Source organism: Mobula hypostoma, chromosome 3 (genome assembly GCF_963921235.1).
Source record: "Mobula hypostoma chromosome 3, sMobHyp1.1, whole genome shotgun sequence".
Lineage (NCBI taxonomy): Eukaryota > Metazoa > Chordata > Chondrichthyes > Myliobatiformes > Myliobatidae > Mobula > Mobula hypostoma.
This window is the reverse complement of record NC_086099.1, coordinates 59,783,161-59,807,131: the sequence shown is the minus strand read 5'-3', so window position 1 is coordinate 59,807,131 and position 23,971 is coordinate 59,783,161. Positions and strand designations below refer to the sequence as shown.

Genomic DNA, 23,971 nt, shown 5'->3' with positions numbered 1-23,971 from the left:
CTCCCCATGTTACCTCTGTGGAAATTTGGAAGTGTCTTTAGTGACAGACTAAATACACTCAAACTCCTCGAGAAATATAGCCACTGTCGTGCCTTCTTTATAATTGCATCAATATGTTGGGCTCATGATAAATCTCAGAGATGTTGACACCCAGAAACTTGAAACTTGAAGTCCACAATCAATTCCTGGTTCTTACTGACAATGAATGCAAGGTTATGCATTGAAATATTCCTTGGTGAAAATCACGAACTTCACAGCACTAATTTGTTATCTTGCCCATCATATCAGGTTGTTTGCATGAGCTGATAATGTAGGGAATCTGGTACAAGGCAGAAGTTTAAAATAACTGGAAAGAGTATTCATGATTTTGAAAAGATCCAAATGCAGAAAATGATTAGAATTTTTTGCACTAGTCTTTTGCAGATCAATAAGTTTCAATAGGTACATTTAATGTCAGAGAAATATATACAATATACATCCTGAAATTCTTTTTCTTTGCAAGCATCCATGAAAACAGAGGAGTACCCCAAAGAATGAATAACAGTTAAAAGACCCCTCAGCTCCCCCCTCCCACGCACAAGCATCAGCAAGGCAACAAACCCCTCCCCCCACACGCGCCAGCAAAGAGCGTCGGCGCTCTCCACCGAGCACTCAAGCATGCAGCAAGCATCAATATAGACATAGACTTGCAGTACCCCAAAGACTACTCAATCATACCACAGGTTCTCTTTCCCTAATAAAGGGAAAAGAGGTGTCCCTGTTTCACAGCAAGAGGGGAGACATAACAAACAACTCGCTGATTTATGATGTTAAAAGTCGGTTGCATCACTTTTTATAAGCTCTGCACCTAGAGAGTCAGCCCCAGAAAGGCCCAGGTCTCTGGATACACAACCTATAGCAGCTAACCCGCTGCTCCTGATGTTCTGTTTCTCTCGCGGCACCTCAGTCAGGGGCACTGGCCCAGAATCAGCCTGCCTCCAGAGCCACGAAAACCTGGAACCCTGAAGGCTCGCTAATCTTCCAGGCCACGTTCTTGGGATATCAAAAAGCAGCCGGTCGTGAGGCCCTGAGAACGGGTCCTGTTCTCACAAAGAACTGAAGTCAGAGCGTAACTCCAAATAGGGTCTTCAAGAGAACCTTGAAAAGGAAAGAAAGAGATATCAAAGATAGAAATAGAGCTGTTTCCAAAGATGCAAGCAAAGGAATCACCGTTTAGCGCCATCATGACTTTGCTTCCCCCCTCCGAGTCTAACTTCTTATAAAAGTTGCTTAAAGACATGAAAAGAGGAAGGTATAAAGGACATAGGGAGTCAGTTGGAGAAGTCAATCAAACTTCAAGATTCAGGAAAACAAATATTGATTCAGATTTAGGAAGGTTGAATAGATTTTTTTTTACTGTGGTTCAGTATCCCAAGTATTAAGTTCAATCCTTGCTTTGCCATGAATTAGGCACTTTCATACAAGATGGCATAGATGAGAACTTGGTACTAAACTGTTGGACTGATGGAGTACTAAACAATGCAGAAACATCCCTGGAGTATGCTTTGCAGTAGACCAGAAAGAGTCAAACCTTCTTGATACCTCAAAGCAAACAAAATAGCTTTATAGATGGCAAAGGAAATAGTTTTCCTTGAGAAAAACTATTTTTAGCTGACATTAATTAAAAACTTCCTCTTGCTTCTTCGTGACTGGATTCACTATGCAACAGATCATTCCAAAGGAAGTCACAGATTGGAAAAGGAAGGTAAACTGGGGCCGAAAAATACTGTAGTTCTGTTATTTATATAAAATTCTTGACTGTTCACACGGATATCTAACTAAATTGCTAATCTTGCCAATCTAAGAAAGATTGAATCAATTCATTGAACGTTTGAAAATTCAGAAGTGCACCTATTATATATTAATACAACTTCTATTAATTACTGCTCAAAATCAATTGGTTGTTTCTTATACTCCACACGATCCTCTTCTCACCTAACTTCAACTTACAAATATCAGAATATTTCAAAATTTTCTAAAGTCTCTACAGGGCAGAAAATAGTTATTTGGTAACATTGCAGATCAGTAGCGCTGACATTTAAAGAAATAATTCTCTAAAGTATAATTCAATGTGGAAGATGTTTGCATCATCCGTAGCCAGCTAAGAAAATTAGGGATGGTGTTAAATTGAAACCAGAAGGCATATGATATTGCAAAGGTCTGCAGAGGCCAACTTGTGGAGGGGGATGTTACAGGATGGACTTCTGAGAGACAGGACCTTGCTACATCTGGAAAGACGAGGACAGATGAAGGATAGTCACATTTTAATGCATGGGAAATCATGATTCACAAAGTCTTTGAAAAGGTCACCAAGAGGATTGACGAGGTCAGTTGGTAGATGTTGCTCGAATGGACAAGCTCCCACATGATAGGTTGATCCCGATGGTAAGATGGCATGTGCTTGGTGGAGGCTGGAAGGGGAAGATAGTTTTCCAGATTGGAAGCCTGTAAGTCATAATGTCCTGCAGGGATCAGTTCTGCATCCCTTGTTTGGCATATACAGTATATTAAGAGCTTGCATAGGAAGGTGTGGCATAATTAGTAAGTTTGTGGACTACTGCAGCAGGACAATGAAGTAGTTTGTCTAAGGTTACAATGGGATCTACTTCAACTGGGAAAATGGACTAAGGAATGGAAGAGGGAAGTTAAAACAGATAAGTTCAAAGTGATGCATTTTGGGAAGTTAAACTAAGGTAGGACATATACAGTGGATGACTGGTTTCTGAGGAATATTATATAGCAGAGAGGAGTACAAGTCCATAGCTGAAAGTAGTGACAAAGTTAATCAGGTTGATGAAGAAGGTGAATAAGACCATAAGAGACCATAAGATATATGAGCAGAATTAAGCCTTTTGGCCGATCAAGTCTGCTCAACCATTTCATCAATGGCTGATCCATTTCCGTCTCAGCCCCAGTCTCCTGCCTTCTCCCCATATCCCTTCATGCCCTGACTAATCAAGAATCTATCAACCTCTTCCTTAAATATACCCAATGACTTGGCCTCCACCGTCTCTTGTGGCAATGAATTCCACAGATTCTTTAGCCATTCCCTGGCTAAAGAAATTCCTCCTCATCTCCGTATCAAGCTCAGGAAATTATGGGCTTTGATCACTGGCCAGGCATCAGACGGGAAACTAACTCAGCCAGATTTATCGAGTGACTGAACATATATGAGCGGCTCTTTGGTGGCCTCCTGCTTCTATTTCTTACTGTACATTCTTGTACCAGTAAAAAAATAATTTAACTGAGACATTTACTGAATTCCCTTCCATAGATGCTGCCAGAGTTGCTGAATTTTTCCAGCATTTTTATGATTTTATTGTCAAACTACATTTGCCATCAAGCCATGCTAGATTCTTGGCCAAGTTTAATTGAGGGACTAAGTTTTAAGCAATAACATAAAGGAGGAAGTAGAGCTGGAAATGTGGAAAGCTTTAAAAAGGGAACTTCAGACCTTAGGTTTTGGCAGATGAAGGCATGATCACCAAATGTGGAACCATCCAATTATATAGCCAACTTTTTTTGCTTGTTACCAATATCTGGTTTTATTGTTTTATACATTAATAGGCCAGTTACCGTTCCAAAACATAACTCCTACAGAATAGAAAGCGGCCAAGCCATAATTTTTGTGTTAAGGTGCAAAGCAGAGAACAATATTATGTAGAACATTCTGATTGCCTCCTGAACTTCTCTCCCATTCAAGAAAATCACTTTTGGCCTGACTTAGGTGTCCATCCCATTCTCTTACCCATCCCCATAATTCTTGTTTCCCCCGTACGTAGTCCAAAAATCTATCTCAGCCTTGAATAAAAGTCCTCTGAGAGAAGAAATTCCTTCTTAACTCAGCCATAGGTGACCAATTCCTTGTCATGAGATTATACACCCCAGGTGCCATTATAAATATTCAAGACCAACATAGATATTGCTAGACTGGTGAAGTTTACTATTATAAAAGTGGCTGGGGGAGATGTGTTTGCAGGGGTAATTTTGCCATGAGCATTTGGATCTCATTGTCTTTGCAAACTCACAATTCCTGGTACAAATAAGGTCCCATGCCACCAATGAAGTCACATGACTGCTGGGTAAAAGGCTCATAAGCTTGCACAGATTGTAGCACATATGTTTGCAATGATCATTCCAATGGACAGACGTAAAATTAACAAAGATTAAGTTGAGCTTCTGGCCAAAGCATTTTAGTACTCTTGTAAAAATGTTCTGTACTCCAATTCAATTAGAAATATTTTGTGCATATTTTAAGGTATTTTTTAAATTTTAAATTAGATAATCAGTAAGTGGCAGATGAGCGCCAATTTAAAACTCATCTCTTCTGCTGAAAACTATTTCCAAATATTACTCTGCTCCCACTTGCAAACACTTCTAGTTTCTTTTATTTAGCATTTTCTTCAAGCATAACCTTCTAAAACACCATATATTTAGATATAACAGACTTTTTTGGAATCAGTGATGTTCAAATAAGATTTAAACTAATTAGGGATTAAGAGTAACTCTTCAAACAAGGCCATTTTGGAATCAATTTGTTTTAGGATTACAAATTCTTGTCAAAATGGCATCTTGGCATTTTACTGTTGACCTATCTTAAATTTTCATATAGGGAAAGGGTATGTACATACCCTTGATTCTTTTATATTTCAGCAGAGGGTCAAACTCTAAAGTGTAATTATTTCTGTGTTAACAACCACAAGTCAAAATAAATTAATTCTGCCACTATTTTAAACTATCCGTGACAAACCAATAGCTCATAATCAATGCACCGTATCTTGGCACGATCAATATTAATTTGAATAAATATGATATTTTAAAACCTAGTGGCTTGCGGCACCTTATCTGAAAATCCTATTGATGACATAAAGCCAAGAACAGGAACAATGGTGTTTTTGTGGTGGTGCAAAACAATATATGCCTAAATCTCCCTTAGTGTTAATAGATAAGATATGGGTACCACTGGTAAATGCAAGGTATTTATTTTAATTAGTAAATGGTGGTAGTATTAGCTACAAGAATTCTACCTCCATATCTTATCCAGCCACTAATACCCTTCAGCCATTTAGGAGCCATTTCACACTGCTTCTAATCACTGATCAGGAAAGCAACCACTTACTTTAAACTTGCAGACTCTAGTTCAAGAAGGTGGATATAGATGTTAATGTAGTGTTGAAGAAGTACTGAGGCCAACCTGCAAAAGAAAACTGAAGTTTCTGTTACAAACTGCAAAATTAACTTTGTGGGCATTATCAGATCTTATGAGGGCATGGTATTATTCACAAAAGCCTCCTAATCACAGAAGAAGCTTAAATCACAAACAATTCAATTGGCCCTGTGTTGAGATTTGTTTGAAGTGTCATTTTCTGGCTTCAACACACTAGCTGATCAGATCAAACTAACGTTGACTTAGCCAATTTGCTGTTGTCAATAAATCTGCTCCTATGCCAAGTCAACGTCCGGCAATGGGGACACAATTGGAGTCGGCACACTCAAGGGTTTTCCCTACAAAATGGAACAGCTGCTTCCGACTTGCTGACAAAGCAGCCTCGTCCCATCAACCTCAGCAGCAGCAAGTGTGGCCGAATCATTTGCTGACTTGTCTCTTGGGGCCCAAGGACCCAATAATGCACTAAAGCCAGACATCCAGTATGCCTACTCCTCACACAGATAAAACTCTTGGAACATTTCGTAGATCAAGGATTAGCTGATGCAGAAGATATGGCCACTCTAAAATAAAGAGCTGGGCGAAAAGAACATCGTGCAGGCTAATTCCGACATCCTTGTGCTGATGTCACTCCTGGTAGAATTGCCTTTGCATGGAAGGTATGTGGAGACACACTTCGTGCTCATCTCAGTAGTTTGATTACACATAGCATTGCTCCTTATATGCCATTTACAAAGACCATATCCTGAGGCAGATTCAATCAATGCTGGAATACTTGGTGATTTTCAGCAAAAACAAATATCTCTGACTTACTGCTTCTAACTAACACACTCAACATCCAGACATACTGTATGTGTTGTCCAAGGGAAGACTAGTTTGGAATATCACCTTAACTAAGCTCCTATGTAAATATATATAAAGTCTGAGAAGCCAAAGTTCAAGTGGTGTCCTCTAAAATAAAATGAGACAACTCTATGTAAGACTTTTAATGTGTGAATGTAGTGCATTAAGGGTATAAAATGCATATACACATATGTTTGTGGTCTTCTGCTGCTGTAGCCCATCCACTTCAAGTTTCCACGTGTTGTGAATTCAGAGATGCTCTTCTTCACACTACTGTTGTAGTGGCTGGCTATTTCAGTTACTGTCACTTCCCTGTCAGCTTGAACCAGTCTGGCCATTCTCCTCTGACCTCTCCAATTAACAAAGCATTTCATCCATAGAAATGCCATGCACTGGATTTTTTTTTTGTGTTTTGGACCATCCTCTGTGTGTGAAAACCCCAGGAGATCAGCAATTTCTGAGATATTCAAACCATCCTGTCTGGCACGAACAATCATTCCATGGTCAACCTCTCTTAGATTACATTTCTGTCCCATTCTGATATTTGGTCTGAACAACAACTGAACCTCTTGACCATGTCTGCATGCTTTTGCATTGAGTTGCTGCCACATGATTGGCTGATTAGATATTTGCATTACAAGGTGTACAGATGTACCTAATAAAGTGGTCACTGAGTATATATCTTCTGTGGAGGTATTGTCTTTGCAACAAAGTATTGCTTTAAGAAAGATATAAGAAATGCAGATACTAACCATTCAGAGTTGCTGTCCATTTTAAACCTATGTGTCATTTATATTGGCTTTTATGTAATTTCTTTTACCAGGTTCAGATATGGCCCAAGTGCGGAGTGAGAGATACTGATGCCGGTCAATAGTTTACAGATTTTTATACAAACAGTGTTACCGGGAAAGAAAACAATAAACATGAAGCCAAACATGGCCATTAACTAAAACTCTCAAATGGAAAATAAAGCCTACACTACAGCTGAAAAGAACAACTAAGTATAAAATGAATACCGCTAGTCTTCAGTCAATTGATTCGACAGTCCAATTTCTCAGGCTGAATGCAAGCAGGCAGCGAAGCATTGCTGTGTTCAAGTCTCGACAAATACTACGATGGAATGAATGGAGTTAAATACTATCACAATGAAATAATTAGCTGACATATGCATATTAACAAGCTCAATTGCCGTATCTACTGTGCTGCCAAATCCATGGTTGCGACAGGGCCCCCCTTTCTAGGCCCAGTCCTTGAGGCACCACAGACCCGTGTCCGCCTGGTAGAGAAGTGCCATGGTGTGCACGGCCAATATCGGAGCTGAGGACGTTCATGTAGAGACAGAAACAAGAGTTTATAAAGAGGTAGTTCGACCATGCATCACCGTGAGACGAATCATTCTCAAAATGAGAACCCTCCGATTGGAGCTAATCGGGCATCTGCTTCAACAATAAAACTAACACAGAATCCCTGAGCCTATCGAAATAAACTTAACAAACTTAAACAGAAAGCACCAAGAAAACGCGTTACAAAGAGCGAGTTGCTCGAGAAAAACACAAGGAGCTCCTGAACCATTAATAACTTGCTAATCGACATTTAATCAATTCAGGTGCTCTGAAAACCTCAGCCCAATGCTCTCTGATGCCCTGCACAGGCCTGAGGAAGTCACTACAGGACCCCTCTGCCTATAGCTGGCACCTGATGGCCCGGGAAGACCTGAAAACTCGAGATTCAGGGATGACTCGAGAGACCTGGGGAAATTGAGAGGGAGGCATGGGGAACTCGAGAGGCAGGGAGACTTGGGGATCCAGAGAGACTGAGAGACCTGGGAACCCCAACAGACTGAGAGACCGGAGAATCCTGAGAGACCTGGGAACCCCAACAAACTGAGAGACTGGGGAATCTTGCGTGAGATCAAGAAACCTCGGGCAGGGCCAAGAGGGAAGATTGGGAGTCCTCAAGATGGGGTGGACATTGAAAAACCCTAAAAACATTTAATAAACCTTGCAAACGATCGGGAAAAAAATCCTGGGAACAGAGAAAACTCCTTGGGAACCTTGAAACCATGAAACTTGAAACCTAGAGAAGGAACCTTTTCAAATCTTGCTCAGTGTTTTATCTTTCATAACTTTTCCAGAGGCATTTAGAAGATACGCTCAATTTTACAGATCAAGAGAGCATAGACAGGTTCCTTTCATCACTAAGCTAGCTGGTTTTCTGTGGATCTGTTTAATTTGCTACATGAAAGTTCAATTTTCCCAGTCTGTACCATGATTTTCATCAAGAGGTTAAAAATACTCTTGATAGGGCCATCCCACCTGTGCACCTGCCAGGGAATCAGCTTTTGGAGCAGGGCTGTTCCAGAATTTACACTATTGAATGACGATTTGTTGAATCAATTGATAAGCTTGCTTGAAGCACTCATTTGTTATGCAGACCTGAGTCACGGGACCACAAAGTTGGGAACCTGGGTACTTGTGATTTGAAAAGCTTGGAATGGATACCGGAGAAACTCGATGCAGACTGGAGAAGCTCGGTATGTAGACTCAGGACACTCGGAATGTAGAGTCGGGACATGCACTGAGAATAGAAGGCACCCTCTCCTCAACACACCAATGTCAAAACGTCACTGTTCAAACTTTGCTGGGTCCATTACTTTGCAAGATCCTTCTGTCATGCTGGAGACAGAAACAACAGTTTATACATTGGAATTCAAACGGAACATTGTTGCCTTGATTAATCACTCTGGCCAATGAATCTCATGGCCAAGGTCAACTGCACTCTCTCCGCTGGGTCCATCTTTGCATGGTGTTGAGACTTGCTGTCACCGGGTTCAGACATGGCCCAAGTGCGGAGTGAGAGACACAGATGCCGGTCTATCATTTACAGACTTTAATGCGAACAGTGTTATGAGGAAAAGAAAACAATAAGCACTAGGCCAAACAGGGCCATTTGCTAAAACTCTCAAATGGAAAACAAAGCCTACACTGCAGCTGAAAAGAACAACTAAATATAAAATGAATACCACTAGTCTTCAAAGTCAGTTGATTCGACAGACCAATTTCTCAGACTGAATGCAAGCAGGTAGCAAAGCATTGCTGTGTTCAAGTCTCGACAAATACTACGATGGAATGAATGGAGTTAAATACTATCACAATGAAATTATAATTAGCTGACAAGTGCATATTAACAAGCTCAATTGCCGTATCTACCACGCTGCCGAATCTGCAGTTGTGACAATTTCTCTTCAAATATTCATACCATTCCCATCATCAAGAATGAAGTCACACCAGAGAGGTTTTGATTTGCCTTCTGAGAGGTGGTGATTTTGTCCACCCCTGTCAAGACTATTGTGCCAAAGTGATTGGCCCATGCCCTTGATTCCAGCCAAGGTCTTGCTTTTTCATGGATGATGATATTTGCAGTTTGTCCGTTCTTTCACCAAAGTGTATAGCGGCAGCAGGAATGATACGATTGTATACTCTGAATGAACCAAATCCTGGAAGGGTACCTGAAATGGTACTGAGAACTCTGCTGGTGTTATTGCTAAAAAACATCAGATGGCAAAGAGCTTAAGTCCCCAGTTGACACCTTGCATGGATTTTTGAGTGCTCTCCTAGTCTTTAGTTTAGATTTTAAGACCATAAGATACAGGAGCAGAATTAGGCCATTTGGCCCATCAAATTTGCTGATCCTATTTTCCTCTCAGCCAGGTCTCCTGCCTTCTCCTCTTATCCCTTCATGCCCTGACTACTCAAGAGTCTAACAATCTCTGCCATAAACATACATACAGACTTGCCCTCCACAGCTGCCTGTGCCAAAGAATTTCACAGATTCATCACTCTTTGACTAAACAAATTTCTTCTCATCTCCATCCTCCAAGGATGCCCCTCTCTTCTGAGGCTGTGTTCTCTGGTCTTAGACTCTCCCATCACAGGATCCCCTCCACATCCACTCTATCAAGGTCTTACACCATTCGATAGATTTCAATGAGGTCATCTCTCGTTCTTCTGAATTCTAGTGAATACAGGCCCAGGGCCATCAAACACTCTTCATATGACAAGCCATTCAATCCTGGAATTATTTGCATGAACCTCCTCCAGTTTCAGTGCATCCTTTCTGAGAAAAGGGGGCCAAACTGCTCACAATATTCCAAGTGAGGCCTCACTAGTGCTTTATATAGTCTGAGCATCACAGTGAAAATTTATAAAGAAGAAGACCTCCCACAACTTGCTTTCTAATTAGGATGTTAGAGCTGCTGACTGGGTATGAGTGTGCAGAGCTAAACAACGTGGCGGTGATTGAAAGGAAAACGAACTTCCTTCATAGCATATATCTTGACACTGGATGCAACAAACCGTGCTATTGAGGGGCCTTAAAAATCAAATCCATAAAGTAGTAAAAATGCATGAGGGCAGCTATTTTACTTTTTCAGCTGCAATAAAACAAATGTGTTGGAAAGTGCTGCAGGTCCAGCAGCAACTGTGGAAAGAGAGAAAGTTCATGCTTCAGATTAAAGACCCTTCAATGGATCCTTCAAAGACCTGAACCTTTGCCCCAGCCATTGCTCCTTATGCCCAAGGCCCATTGCACTTGATCTTTCAGAAAAGATTTGCAATAGCTTTCAACCTTTCTTCACCATTTGGAATTTAATGTGAGCTGATGTTTTTTTGGTTATATCGACATTTATGTTGAATATTTGTTTGATTAGTAATTCAAGATATTTTATAAAGTGGAAAGAACTACATCTTTCTTAAATTATCAGTATCATTTACATCTAACCGTTATTTTACAGAAAAAATTTTTTGAAGTGTATACAACCCTGATTATTTAGGATCGGTGTTGTAATTCTACCTTGCTGCTTTATTTTCTAATTCGTGCCTTTATTTTATGACCACATTACTTTACAGATGAAGAAAAGTGAACTAAATCTAGTAATAAATACAGTATTTAAAAAAAACTTGAAAGAATTATATTGGACTAAATATTTTTAAATTATTATTAGTGAGTTTATCAGTTTCCTACATGGTTTTGTCAAATATAAAAAATTATAGAGTCATTGCTGGAGACACCTTATCCTTCATAGGGTGGGAAGCTAGAGCCTTCACCAACAGCATTAAATTCAATGGAATGTTGTGAAATTAAGATATTTAACTATTCTCGGCTGAAAGATTAAGATTCAGGATTGTGAATTTTTAATGTTGCAACCTGTGATATTTAAACCATAAGGCAGACATAATGTAGACTTAGGAGCAGAATTAGGCCATTTTTCCCATTGAGACTGCTCCGCCATTCCATCATGGCTGATTTATTATCCCCCTCAACCCCATTCTTTTGTCTTCTCCCTGCTACCTTTGAAGCCTTGTCTAAACAAGAACCTATCAATTTCTGCTTTAAATATACCCAATGACTTGGCCTCCATAGCTGTCTGAAGAAATTCCACAGATTCACTATTCTCTAGTTAAAGAAATTACTCCTCATCCTTGCTCTAAAGAGATATTCTTCTAATCTGGGACCGTGCCCTCTGATCCTAGACTCCTCCAGTATAGGAAACATCCTCTCCACATCCACTAGATCTAGCCTTCCAATATTTGATGCGTTTCAATGAGATCCTCCACACTCCCCCCACCCCCACATTCTTCAATGAGTACTGGCTCAGAGGCTTCAAACACTCCTCATTCATTTGTTTATTCATTACGTGCCATGTCGTACAACATAGCTGATCATGGCCTTTCCATGACCATAATTGTTCTTGGCAAGTTATTGTGCAGAAGTAGTTTGCCATTGCCTTCATTGGGCAGTGCCTTACTAGACGGGTGACCGCAGCCATTATCAATAATCTAGAGATTGTCTGCTTGGTGTCAGTTGTCATATAATCAGAGCTTGTGATATGCACCAGCTGCTCATATGACCATCCACCACCTGTTCCCAAGGCTTTGCGTGACCCTGATAGGGGGAGGGAGTTAAGCTGGTGCTACACCTTGCCCAAGGGTGACCTGCAGGATAGTGAAGGGAAGAAGTACCTTACACATTCTTTGGTAGAGGTGTACAGTATCTCCACCCTGCCACCTCATACCCTTTCATTCCCAGGATCGTTCTCTTGAACCTCCTCTGGACTCACTCCAACCTAGTACATCCTTTCTTAGATAAGAAGGCCAAACCTGCTCAGATTAACCAATTATCTGAAGAAGACTTTAAATTTTATTGAGAATATAGTTCGTTATTCACTGTATTGACTTAATCTTTTCTATATTTTCTGGTGCTTATTTTGCTTCTTGTAGATGATCTGACTAGAATTTATATTTTCTGCTTTCCTGGTTGGAATCCTGCATTACTCTGTGTTTTTAGTCGGTTTAATGATACAGAAACCATGCAGAGGAGCCACATTGAAGCAGGTACCCAAGGACTGGAAATCTCCGCTGATAAACCAGAGGTAAGTGTGAGTAGCTGTCAATGAAGTTCTAAGTAAATTTATTATCTAAACACATATATGCCATTTTATACAACCCTGGGATATATTTTCTTGCAAAAAAAGAAAAAAATGAAATAATGATAATAATAATAATAAGTTTAATTAAATTTAAATGAAAGCACAACTCAGAAAAATGAAGAAATTATCACTGTAGAAGGAAATGTTAACCACTGGAAGAGCATGACCCTCCATGGAAGACATCCCCATGATCTGAGCAGACTAGATGTCGACAAGGAAGAGCCAAACCCCTGGCTCAGAGTTGGAGACCTCTTCCCAGAAACAGAAGAGGTCCAGGTGGCTAACACAAATAATAATCAAAAGTACATAATAAAAAAACAACAAATTCAAGACGATGAATACAGAAAATAACAAGAGAAACCAGGAACAATCCAACACATTACAGAATCCTTTAACAGTTTAACTTGACCCGATTACTTACACAGGCACAATCAAGTGGCAAACATGATTTACCAAAATCTTGCTTTAAAATGCAAACTCATAAAAGAAACTATACTTTACTATAAATATGAGCCTGATCCAATTTTAGAGTCAAGAGTTCCTCAAATTATATTATGACTGATCCATTATTGCAGATAGGACAATTCGTGATAACTGTCCAGATATAACAATACAGGATAAACAAGTAAGAACAACTTATTTAATAGATATAGCCATTCCAAACACACATATACAGAAATCAGTAAGTGAAAAATACCAGAAATATGCTGAATTAACAGAGGAAATTGAACGACTATGGAACATGAACAGGGAATACATTGTTGCAATAGCGATACCTACAATAGTAATTTAAGGGAAGTATGAGGGGAAACTTCTTCACTCAGAGGACGGTGAGAGTGTGGAACGAGCTGCCAGTGTAAGCGTTGCATACAAGCTCGGTTCAAAGTTTACAAGAAGTTTGAATGGAACATGGATGGCAAGGGTATGGAGGGCTATGGTCCAGAGGCAGGTTGATGGAAGCAGGCAGTTTAAATGATTCGACATGGACTAGAGGGCTGAAGGGTCTATTTCTGTGCTGTATTTTTCTACGACTCTATAATGAGATAGTTGTCCAAATATACAACAATAACTGATGTGAATTATATGTTGACTATGATATGGCACAAATTGTTAGTGAGGCCATTGCTTACCTAAGTAAACATGAAATTCACAGCATGCCAGTTGCAGGAAAAATCCCATGAACAAAGACAACTTTATACTTGGCTTTCATAGATTTGACAAAGTCTTTTGATGCAGCAGGCCACCAAGCTCTCACGTATATACTATCAAGACATTGCTATCCTGACAAGTACTTACAAACACTGAGGCTACTGCATGATGGTGTGCCAGCCACAGTACTCAGCAACAGTGGTGTTGAATCAGAACCTTTCACTGTCAAGACAAGAGCCAAACAGGGCTGTATCATTGCACCCAACCTATTTGCCATCTTTACTACTGCCATCCTTCATCTCATTGGCCAAGACCTGCGCCAGGAAATCCCAATCGTGTGTAGAATGGACAAGAAGCTTGGAGGTTCGTTGTAGTTTGTCATCTACAACAGGCTTGGAGGAGAGGACTCAAAGAATGGTTAGTAAAAGCATTGTGGGACTGAAAAAAAGGACTGCTCCATGAATCCAAGGGAATGGCAGAAGACATAGTTTGAACCACTGAGAGCTTCCATTACCAGTATTTTTATTTGAACAAAGTGCTTGGGTAAAGAATGAGTTCAGTCTGATGAAGGAGAATGGAGGTAGAAAAATGCTCGTCAGGTCCTCTGCTGTTTGTCATATATATTTATAAATTGGATGAGAATGTAGGTGCCATGGTTAGTAATATTGTGGATGACACCAAAATGTGATGGTATAGTGGACAGTGAAGACAACCATTTAAGATTACAATATAGATCAATATGATATTGGACAAAGCATTTACAGTTGGAATTTAACTTGGACAAGTGCATTTCAGGAAGTTAAACCACAAGTTAACATATCAGTGAATGGCAGGGTCCTGGCAATATTATTAAATAATGACATCTTAGAATACAAGCTAGCAGCTTGAAGGTAGCACACATGTAGAGGGGATGGTGAAGAATGCAAATAACATTTTTGCCTTCATCAGCGGAGGCAATGAGTATGAGATTTGGGTTACCATGTTACCATTGTTCACAGCTTTGGTGAAGTTGCAATTAATGTATGTGCAATTCTGTTTGCCACAGTACAGGAAAGATGTGATTAAACTAGAGAGGGTGTAAGAAGATTCACCAGCATGTTGTCTGGATTAGAGGTCTGAGATGTAGGATAGACTGGGCCTGTTTTTCCTGGAGAATAGGAAGCTGAGAGGTGATATGATCGAATAAAATTTTTTAAGGCACAGACATCCAGACTTTGTTTCCCAGCTAAGGGGCAGAACTTAAGATGGGAGAGAGGAAGTTTAGAGGGATCTGAAGGGTAATTTTTTTCACACAGTGAATAGTTGGTTTCTGGAATGAGCAGCCCAGAGGAGGTAGTGGAGGCAGGACCATTAACAAAATTTCAGAGGCATCTGGACAAGTACTAAATGAGCAAGGCATAGAGGAATATGGAATTAATGCATGCAAGTGGGATTAGTATAGATGTGGCATGATGATCTGTATAGACCCAGTTGGCCAAAGAACCTGTCTCTATGCTATTCAACTTTATGAGTAAGCGAACCTCTGCCTTGTTACTTTCTAAGTTGGCTTCCATTGATAGCATTACTTTCAATGCACTAACGTACATAATTATTACTTAAAGTGAGCCAGCTCCGTGTCCTCCGTGTCTAATTAGTAACCTCTGAAATGTGATACACTTTTAGCTGGATTCTATAATGAATCACTAATGATTTATTGGATAACATCTACTTTTCCAACCGACAGCTGGCATTCGGGTTGTTGCTAGTATGTAGTTACAACAGTAATATATTAGGAGAATAAGCACGTGTTTAATCATCTTTTTCTATTCTGGACACAGCTATCAAGGATTTTTGTTTTGCAAATGAAAATGGCTTTTTGCCATTTCAAAAGAACTTGGATTGTACCGTGACCATGAGCTGTTACATTAAATTAAATTCATAGGGTAGATATATATGAGCAATGTGTCCACCTTCTGCTTCTTGAATGAGTTTAAAAGCAAAGGCTTAAAGCAGGGAAGGATGCTACTTTCTGAACTGAGTGTACGATTCAAGAAGACCATACCTACAGTTCCCCCGGGGAAGTTCCCCACTGGAAAATGCTTGCTACCGTGCAAGATGATCTGAAGTCAGACTTAAAGCATTGACTGCTTTAGTGCTCATTACTAGATCTCTGGTCCTTTTAATCTTTGGCTCCATCTCACCTCCCTGAGGTATATCAATGGCATCAATTTACAGTCCAGGTGCAGACAATTGATCCCTTGTCTGGGGAACTCATTTCTCCCCTACTACATCTGGAACTTGAAATATAAGGCCCCGTAGCTCATAGGGTAGAAGGATTCCCAATGTTATTCGGACCAATATCCTACTAATGCTGCAATCTACATTGTCTCAAAGGCATGAAATACACAGTTCTATGTGATGGCAGGCATGAATTACTCATGTATTCCTGCTTACCTGAATTAATTCAACGTACATGAGACACAATATATACAGCATGTGTTTGCACATTGTTGCTAAGAGCACAGTGTAAATGAGGAATAAGACAGATACAAAAAGAATTCCTGATTGCACCGAAGAAGGATCATCCTCTGTCAGTTATGGTCTTGCTATATTTAAGATGGTAAGAATGGAAGAAAAGAAGTGTAGGAAGTCATGTTGGTGGGGAAGATTTAATGCTGGCAAGACATCGAGTAGGACAAAGAGGAATGATGACTTGATCATAGTCACAGTAGACATCATATAAAGAACAGGCATTTCATTTGGAACCAATTTTAACAACAAAGTAGTTTCTTCTCACCTGTTACCTGTCTCAGCCTGTCTCCTACCAACCATTGTCTCTCAACTCCACCTGACCACTCCTGCAGCTGCACCCATCAAGGGCCCTGCAGGCCACATCCAGGGTAATAAGGTCTAACTTATTATGGAATAAAACTGGAGGATTTTCTTTAAAACACCCAAGTAAAATATGCAAATTGGACTGCAGCTTCTGTTGTCCATTTTCAAACAGTTAATAGGGAAACCAGGAAGCTTAGTTTCAAATTATTCTGTTCCAAAAACACTTGCTCTTTCAAATTCATTATTCATATACATAGCTATGTGGTACATGATCATTAGATCCTAGTCAGCACAACAGAAAGTTCATCAAGACTTAAGTGTAAGTCAGCTTAATAGCATGATTATAATTAATACTGCCAAACACCTTCTTAGGCATTGACATTTACTCTGAAAGATTATTGGAGAATTTTTAAAATCAACTTTATTTTCTACATTCTTTTTTTCTGGTTTTCTTTGCTTACATGCCGTGAACTAAGTATTTTAGTTTGTACTTCTGGACCTGAACTAAATTGATTAACAATTGAATGAATTATTTGGAATTCTATTCACAGGAGGAAAGGACATATACCTTCTCCAATCAAGCAGCTTGGGCTGTTTGACTGTCATATCTCTGAGAATATTTAACGTGTACTGGCATTCAATTTTTTAAATGTAAACCCAAAACTGAAAATCCAGGAATAAGTCCATAACCACAAAAAGATACATGGAAAACATTTATTAAAAATGAATTAAATCTTTAATACATAGTAATTTCTAAGAACTCTAAAGTGAATTAGATATAGATTTACTTTACATTCAACATACATTCATACTTGAGATTTGAGTTGCATTTAGTGTGAAAATATTCATCAGCCATGATACAGTTATCCTTCAAGGATGAGTTCAGTAAATTATCATGGACATAGATTTAAAAAATGTGGCTATTAGCCCCAGAAAATTCAATGCTAGACCAAACGTTGGTGAGAATGGTCAGCTGCCCATTGTGCACCTGCCAGAATTTCCTTTCCACTGAGGTCATTGTGCAGTGTCTAATGGGGGGTGGGGGGGGGTGCAAGAGACACATTACTTCAACTAAACAAATGAAAGAATTATTCATTAAGTGTCAGATGATTTGATGTCAGTATTTTTATGGAAGTGTTCATTATTAGATTTGTTTCCTAGGCAGTGACAGCTTAATGCTAAGTTTAGATTTGTGTTCAAGCAAAAATATTCAAGGATATGAGGCATCGAAACTACAGTTGCTTTCTTCATAACTGTTTAGCTTAATCTATTTATTTTTGGGATACCTTCATTGAAGTCAAGTAGACATATATTACAAAATGGGTTAGATGGAAAAAAATGAACCCATGAGCACACATTTTCAGTACTGATGGATGTGCAGAAGCACTCTAAAAATATATATATCCTTCATTATCTCATCCATTTGATGGTGGAACCACTGTCCTAACAGTGTGCCTGGATGAGGGGTGCAAATTACAATCTGATTTGCTTAGTGCTCTGAATTTAAGGGCCTGGCCAGCAAGCAAATTTTCTTTAATAATGACTAATTTCTTCATGACCATATATTGATTTTCTATAAAATTATTCTTGACAAACTGGATACAAATCTAACAAAGTACAAAAGCTATATATATATATAAATTATATATACAGCATGAGCTACCTTGCAAAACTGTTCATTAACCTATAACATCATACGTCTTTTAAAATAATTCACCTTTTGGAAGACAAAAGGCAGAATCAGAGAATTAAACTGAACAGCTCAAACATTCTCACTAAACAACGTAACTTTGCCAGTAAAGTGTTCTATCGTTCATTTATGAAATATTTGATCTCTGAGGTCTTTTTTCTATTTGATTCTATAGCTCATAACTAAAGCTCTGTAGACTCACATTCAAAAATAATAAAGTGATGCATTTGATCAACATATATTATATACAGCACATTACAAACTTTATAAACTGCCAATTACATGCTTACGTACATTTGTGTGGAAGTGATTTTATTGTTGCTGAATAGAAAGAGTATGTACCAGCTGATGAACTGGTCAATCCAAGATTCCTTTAACCATGGCAGTGAAAACTGTGCCCTGTTTACATTATTCTCACTCAATGAAAATGTTTATATCTGTGTTCAATATATTAGATGTATTTGTGAATCTGCAGACATTCAACATTCAGCTGCTATAAATAGATGCCTACCTATACGTCCTTTCTCACATTTTCTCTGCACACACTCTGATGTCTAACTGGAAAGGTACCCATCTGAGAGGATGAAATGTACTTTGCAATATGCGATATATACATGCAGATGGTTTTGTCCTGTGTTTGGATGCCAGTCTTAGATGTCAAGTGATTTTCATTGTACAGTATTTCACTCAGCGTTACTTCTGCCTAGAGATGCTTGAAATAGGCAACTTGACGGAATGCCTTATTGTGGAGAACTGTTGGCCACATACACAACAGTTGATGCTAGCCACTATTTTTCCAGACAGTGTTCTGATTTCCTTGTTGCTTCCTGGTATGCTGCATGATACAGCTTACATGTTGGACAATCAAGGCCACTGGATCTGAACTCAGAATGTAGAAGTCAGAAATCAGTTCAACCCTGACAAATTCATCATCAATAGGTTAGACAGCAGATAAAGGATTCACTGTGAATTATTCCAGGGCCATCTTCAGCCATATGAAGATATATATATTGTCAATATTCATAATAGTTCTATTAGCTAGAACAGTTAAAGTTCATTTTTGACAATACCTTACAAAATATATGTGGTAACTTTATACAATTATGGCTTAGATGAAGTTGCTACAGGGTGGCATCCACTGAGTTCAGTTTGAATTCCTAAACAGGTGGTGCACTGTATCGACTCACATGGTTGTAATCAGCTGGTGAGTTGCAGTAGTTTTCCTTTGGCTGTGCTTCCTCGTTGCTATAAGGAGCTGTGTCTGTGTCATCAGAATGGTATCCTGACTGGTAACCACTCGTCTGGTTAGAGACTTCAGATGTCACAGATTCTTTGCTCTTGCTTGGAATTAAAGCACTGTTGATGACAATAGAATAAATGTTTAAATTCTTCTGGAAATATTGTAGACAGGAAATTGCATGTAATCTTTGTGTGACAAGTCACTTTGCATGCAGACCAACCTGAACGGATAAAAGAGTTATCTATCTAATGGTCATAAGAGCTATGTTAGTAATGGGTTTGGTGGATAGCAAGTATCTGCCTAATCTTGTGTTGCTAAGTGTGAAGTTATCTTTAAGTTAATTAAACTATTAAGAAAATTCATTTCAGTGATGCTAGTTTCTTTGCTCTAATGCAAATAAGTCATCCAAAGATTTACATTCATATATTTGCTGTTTGTGCATTTAAACAAATATACAGTGAGCACCTTAATTCTCATTGGCTGCAAATTGTCTAGGCATACTTAAATGATGCATTGTGTTATTCATAAGATATTTGTTTGTCCCTTAGGGCTGTGGAAAAACATCTTCTTTTAATTGAAGAACCCCGGTGTTCACGACAAAGGTGATGATACCAAAGGGGTTACAAGCACGTGTACTATCTTTGAAGAAGTGAATTTGTATTGTCTCGGTAGCTGAATGGATGTGGTTTCTGCAGTTTACTAAATAAAACTGGACAATCTAAAAGATCACTGGGCCATCCTATAGTTCAGCAGCATCTACTTCTTGTTTCCACACCTTGCTTCCCACGAACAGAGCAAACAGTTCCCCTGCTCTCTACAGATTGCTTTAGATGTCTACAAAGTGAAACTTAAATTCAAACTACCCAAGAAAGATAAATTAAAGATCCAGTGAAAAGAAAATATGGAACCAAAACTGCAATATAATTCGATAAAAGGTTCAAAATCATAGCTATTAAGCTACTCCAAAACATCTGACAGCATAGTTTTGGAATTAATCTGGGAGTTGAGCACATTGCTTTTGGTAAGTCTAGACAGGATATAGCAAGCCAAAGTAGTTACATTCAAACAGAATTTCAAAGGAAGATAAACAATTATGGTTGAAGTTATAGAAGGGAAGTTTATTCAACTTTGTGATGATTGAGCAGAGCAGTTTCTATAGTAAGTATACCATTAGTGTTGACAAGACTGTTGATATCAAAACTAAATCAAGGATCAATAATTGAGACATGGATATAGTATGTCAGAGGAAATGAAGATATAACAAGAGGTTTAGTCAGGTGCCACTAGTGAAAAGCACTTCAAAGTTACAAGCATACGCTGCTGAGAGCATGCAGCGTTACAGCGAATGAAATGCGTGAATCTTTATAATAGGCAGAAGGCAGGTTCACTGATTGTGGTGGCTGATTATGTTAACAGAATGACCTTGCAAGGAAGAAGCTAGTTGTAACAATTCGTTATAAATTATAAACACGCGTGGTAAAGGAGGGTATGGAATTTCAATTAAACATGACAATAAATTTTGGCCTGTAGCATTTCTCTGAGCTGTTAAATCATATCTCACCCATGCAGGGTATATTCTTTCTGAGCCTTATCCAGTGAACTTTGGTGTGGGGAGCAAGGAGAGGCAGAGATGAAATCAGAACGGAAGCAAAGTAGGCATCATCACTCAAGGTGCAAGGAGAAGATGCTAAGTTTGGCATGGAAATTATGCTTTGCAACCTCACTGCAACTCAGTGAAGCAGAGCTAAGATAGTTGTGTACTAGGAGCATTGGTGTATCTAGGGAGAATTGGCAATGAATTCCACAAAACTTATGTTGACCATATAGTCCTGGTGAACAAAACCTGACAGAATAGCAAGAGGAACTTTTTGATCAAAGATGTTCCTGAAGTAAGTTCCTTAAGTGTTCAAGAGGTGACAGATGAAACCAAGTGAGGAGGGAGATGATGGGCAGATGGAGCCAGATGGAGGAAATGTTGGTAGACAGTAAAATTATGAAAACAGTGGTGAATAGCCAACAGGTAGAATCTGATAAGAAGGGAGAAGTTTGCAGGATTTTAAGTAACACACTTAACAGGTCGAGTCCATGAAATATATGGAAGCTTGTTTGTACAAAATATATCACAGTTGTACTGTTTCCAACAAAAAGCTGATCTGAGATAGAGAAGTATTCTCAAAGTACTAGAAGATACCCATGTTTTGTTACGATTACTTCACTGAGGGCAGGAGTTAGTCAGTGATATTACCAGATGAACTTAATAAAAGATAGCCGGCAGTTCATAATGGGCTGATGATTTGCTTTTACTTGATCTTTTTCCTTGATCTTTTTCCTGTTGACAAAAGCTGAAGTTAATTTTATGGGGGGTAGAACTGAAATGAGTTTTTAAAAATGAAATTAAGGGGTATCCAATGCTTCGTCCATCAGCTTGACCCTCAATCAGTGGAACTGAAAATCACCAGTTGCAATCAAAAGTAAACATGGCATAGACAAGCTCCATCCCCAGAGGCAATAATACTACCCAAGGGCAAGAACAAGATAAATTTTGGAACCAGTGAGGACCAATATTCTTTAGTGTGTGCAGTCTCTAAAAAACCTCATTTTCAAGTGTATCTACTGGCAAAATCAATTAAGTGTGTTTGAAATATCTTCTATCTAGCTAAAGAAAATATTTTCTTAAAATAGCTATCACCTTTACTTATCTTGAACTTACCTAAATGCCATTGATTGACTCTGTCTGGAATCCAATGTCTTAAGTTCCTCTGATGCAAGTATCATGCCACTATCAGTCTGGTTATACTAGTTAAAGAGAAGAACTCAATGAAGGCAAGTACTACATTCTATTGAAGTCTTTCCTAAAATAGCATATTGTACGATGAGGAACAACCAAGCCATTTGTCAAGCCCACTGTTATCATAGATTGGAGAACATCATAATGGTCATTAGCTCTATTTCACTAATTAAACACCATTAAATGTATCTTGATTTACAAAGGTGGTAAAGAAAAGCCACATATTGCAATGTACTAACATTTCTAGTACAAAATTCTAACTTGATATCACCGTAATTCCCTATTAATTCCCTTGAATATCAGTTCTCCACAGTTCATATTGCTTTGACATTTCAAGCATCAATCTAGGCAGCTTGTTCCACACCCTGCTTAATACAAGTTGTTCAGATAAGATGGTGCACATTCTCCTTGATATATTGGAGTCACTGTATTGACAACACTGAATGAATGGTGTTAAGCTTGTTCATTTTGAAACTGTCTCTCATTTCAATGTTCAAAATTTAGTTTCAACATGTCTGCTTAGTTCGGAATGAACTTTATCTTGTTTTATTTTAAGCCACTTCAACAATCAAATGATGGCCTTGATTTTGCAGACGCAGCGTGAGCTGATCTATGAATGAAATTCAGAACTCTCATATGCATATTCCCCTGAGCAGTAAAGGTTTCAGTGAAAAGGATGGTCACACCAGGCAGGCCAATTCAAGCTCCACTCACAAGCAGCTAAAACAGTTGACAAATGCCAAAAGCAGTCTAATTACTTCAAAAGTTTCTAAATATTTCTGATGATCCAAAACAAACATTCAGAAAATGTGGTCAGCTGTGAAAGATTAATCAAGCTATTGAAATATTGAAAGAACCATTTCAAAAGTTAAGAAAAGATTTCAAAAGTTAAGAAAAGATTTAAAGCATTAAAAATACTTGAAATCTTTAAAGCATTCAAACTAACTCAAAATGTGTGATCCTTCATTTTGCATAACTTATCTCCTTCATTATAATGGAAGCATTAAATCTGTCTTTGCTATCTGACCCAGCAAAGTTTGTTTGTGCAAATTTCCCCATGTGTGTACAATATCTATAGCTTCATGCTCCTGAGCTGAATTTTATGAGGTATGTTGGGGCATTCATATTTGCACAATTGTACATGGATGTACTAAACTTCCTGATATTTCTGTAAGAAATTACCTACAGTCACATTGAAGACTGCTGGTAGCTCCCTTAAAATAGGACTCAGTTATGGCTGACTGTGTATTCTGCCTGGAAAAGTAATACTTCATCTATACAGACCTCTTTCACGTTGATAGTTGCTTTTTGTACTGTTTCTTCATCAAATGTCTTAACATTTTCAGGTCTGCCTTGATTTTTGCTTCCGTTAATGTATCTAAAGAAAAAAGCAGTCATGCCATGCAGCATTAAATAACGATCTCCAAAAGGCTGTAAAGAATGAATCTTATCAAAGTGATTGCTTAGGCAATATTCCTCCATAAATTTACTCAAGTAAGGAGTGATTTTAGAATCTTGTACTATGACAAGATATGGAATTCAAAATAGTTTTTTAAAAAGCATGGATATGACTTACAATTTACAAACCCATGGGCTTCAAATTTCTTAAGATTCTGTCACTATGAGATTTGGTATCCAATGGAACACTGTCTCATCAAATCACTTATGAATCATAAAAGTTTCATGTCATTATATTTGTATGATTGTAGGTATTAGTAATTAGTGGAATGCTCATAGAAGAAACCAAAGCAAAG

General features: G+C 38.6%; 1 protein-coding gene across 3 annotated transcripts in view; it reads right to left on the bottom strand.

Moving 5' to 3' along the window:
* Positions 1 to 792: 792 nt before the first annotated feature.
* Positions 793 to 23,971, bottom strand: part of kdr (kinase insert domain receptor (a type III receptor tyrosine kinase)) — an 84,153-nt gene continuing 60,974 nt past the window's right edge. For 2 of the 3 annotated variants that reach the window (XM_063043121.1, XM_063043122.1), the window contains exons 28-32: positions 23,502 to 23,595; positions 22,140 to 22,225; positions 19,377 to 19,545; positions 5,159 to 5,246; positions 793 to 1,137 (exon numbers count right to left, since the gene is read on the bottom strand). In XM_063043121.1, coding sequence (XP_062899191.1) covers positions 5,175 to 5,246; positions 19,377 to 19,545; positions 22,140 to 22,225; positions 23,502 to 23,595 — 421 coding nt within the window. In that variant the 3' untranslated portion in view covers positions 793 to 1,137; positions 5,159 to 5,174. The remainder of the gene's footprint in view (positions 1,138 to 5,158; positions 5,247 to 19,376; positions 19,546 to 22,139; positions 22,226 to 23,501; positions 23,596 to 23,971) is intronic. The other variant, XM_063043123.1, reaches the window with a different exon arrangement.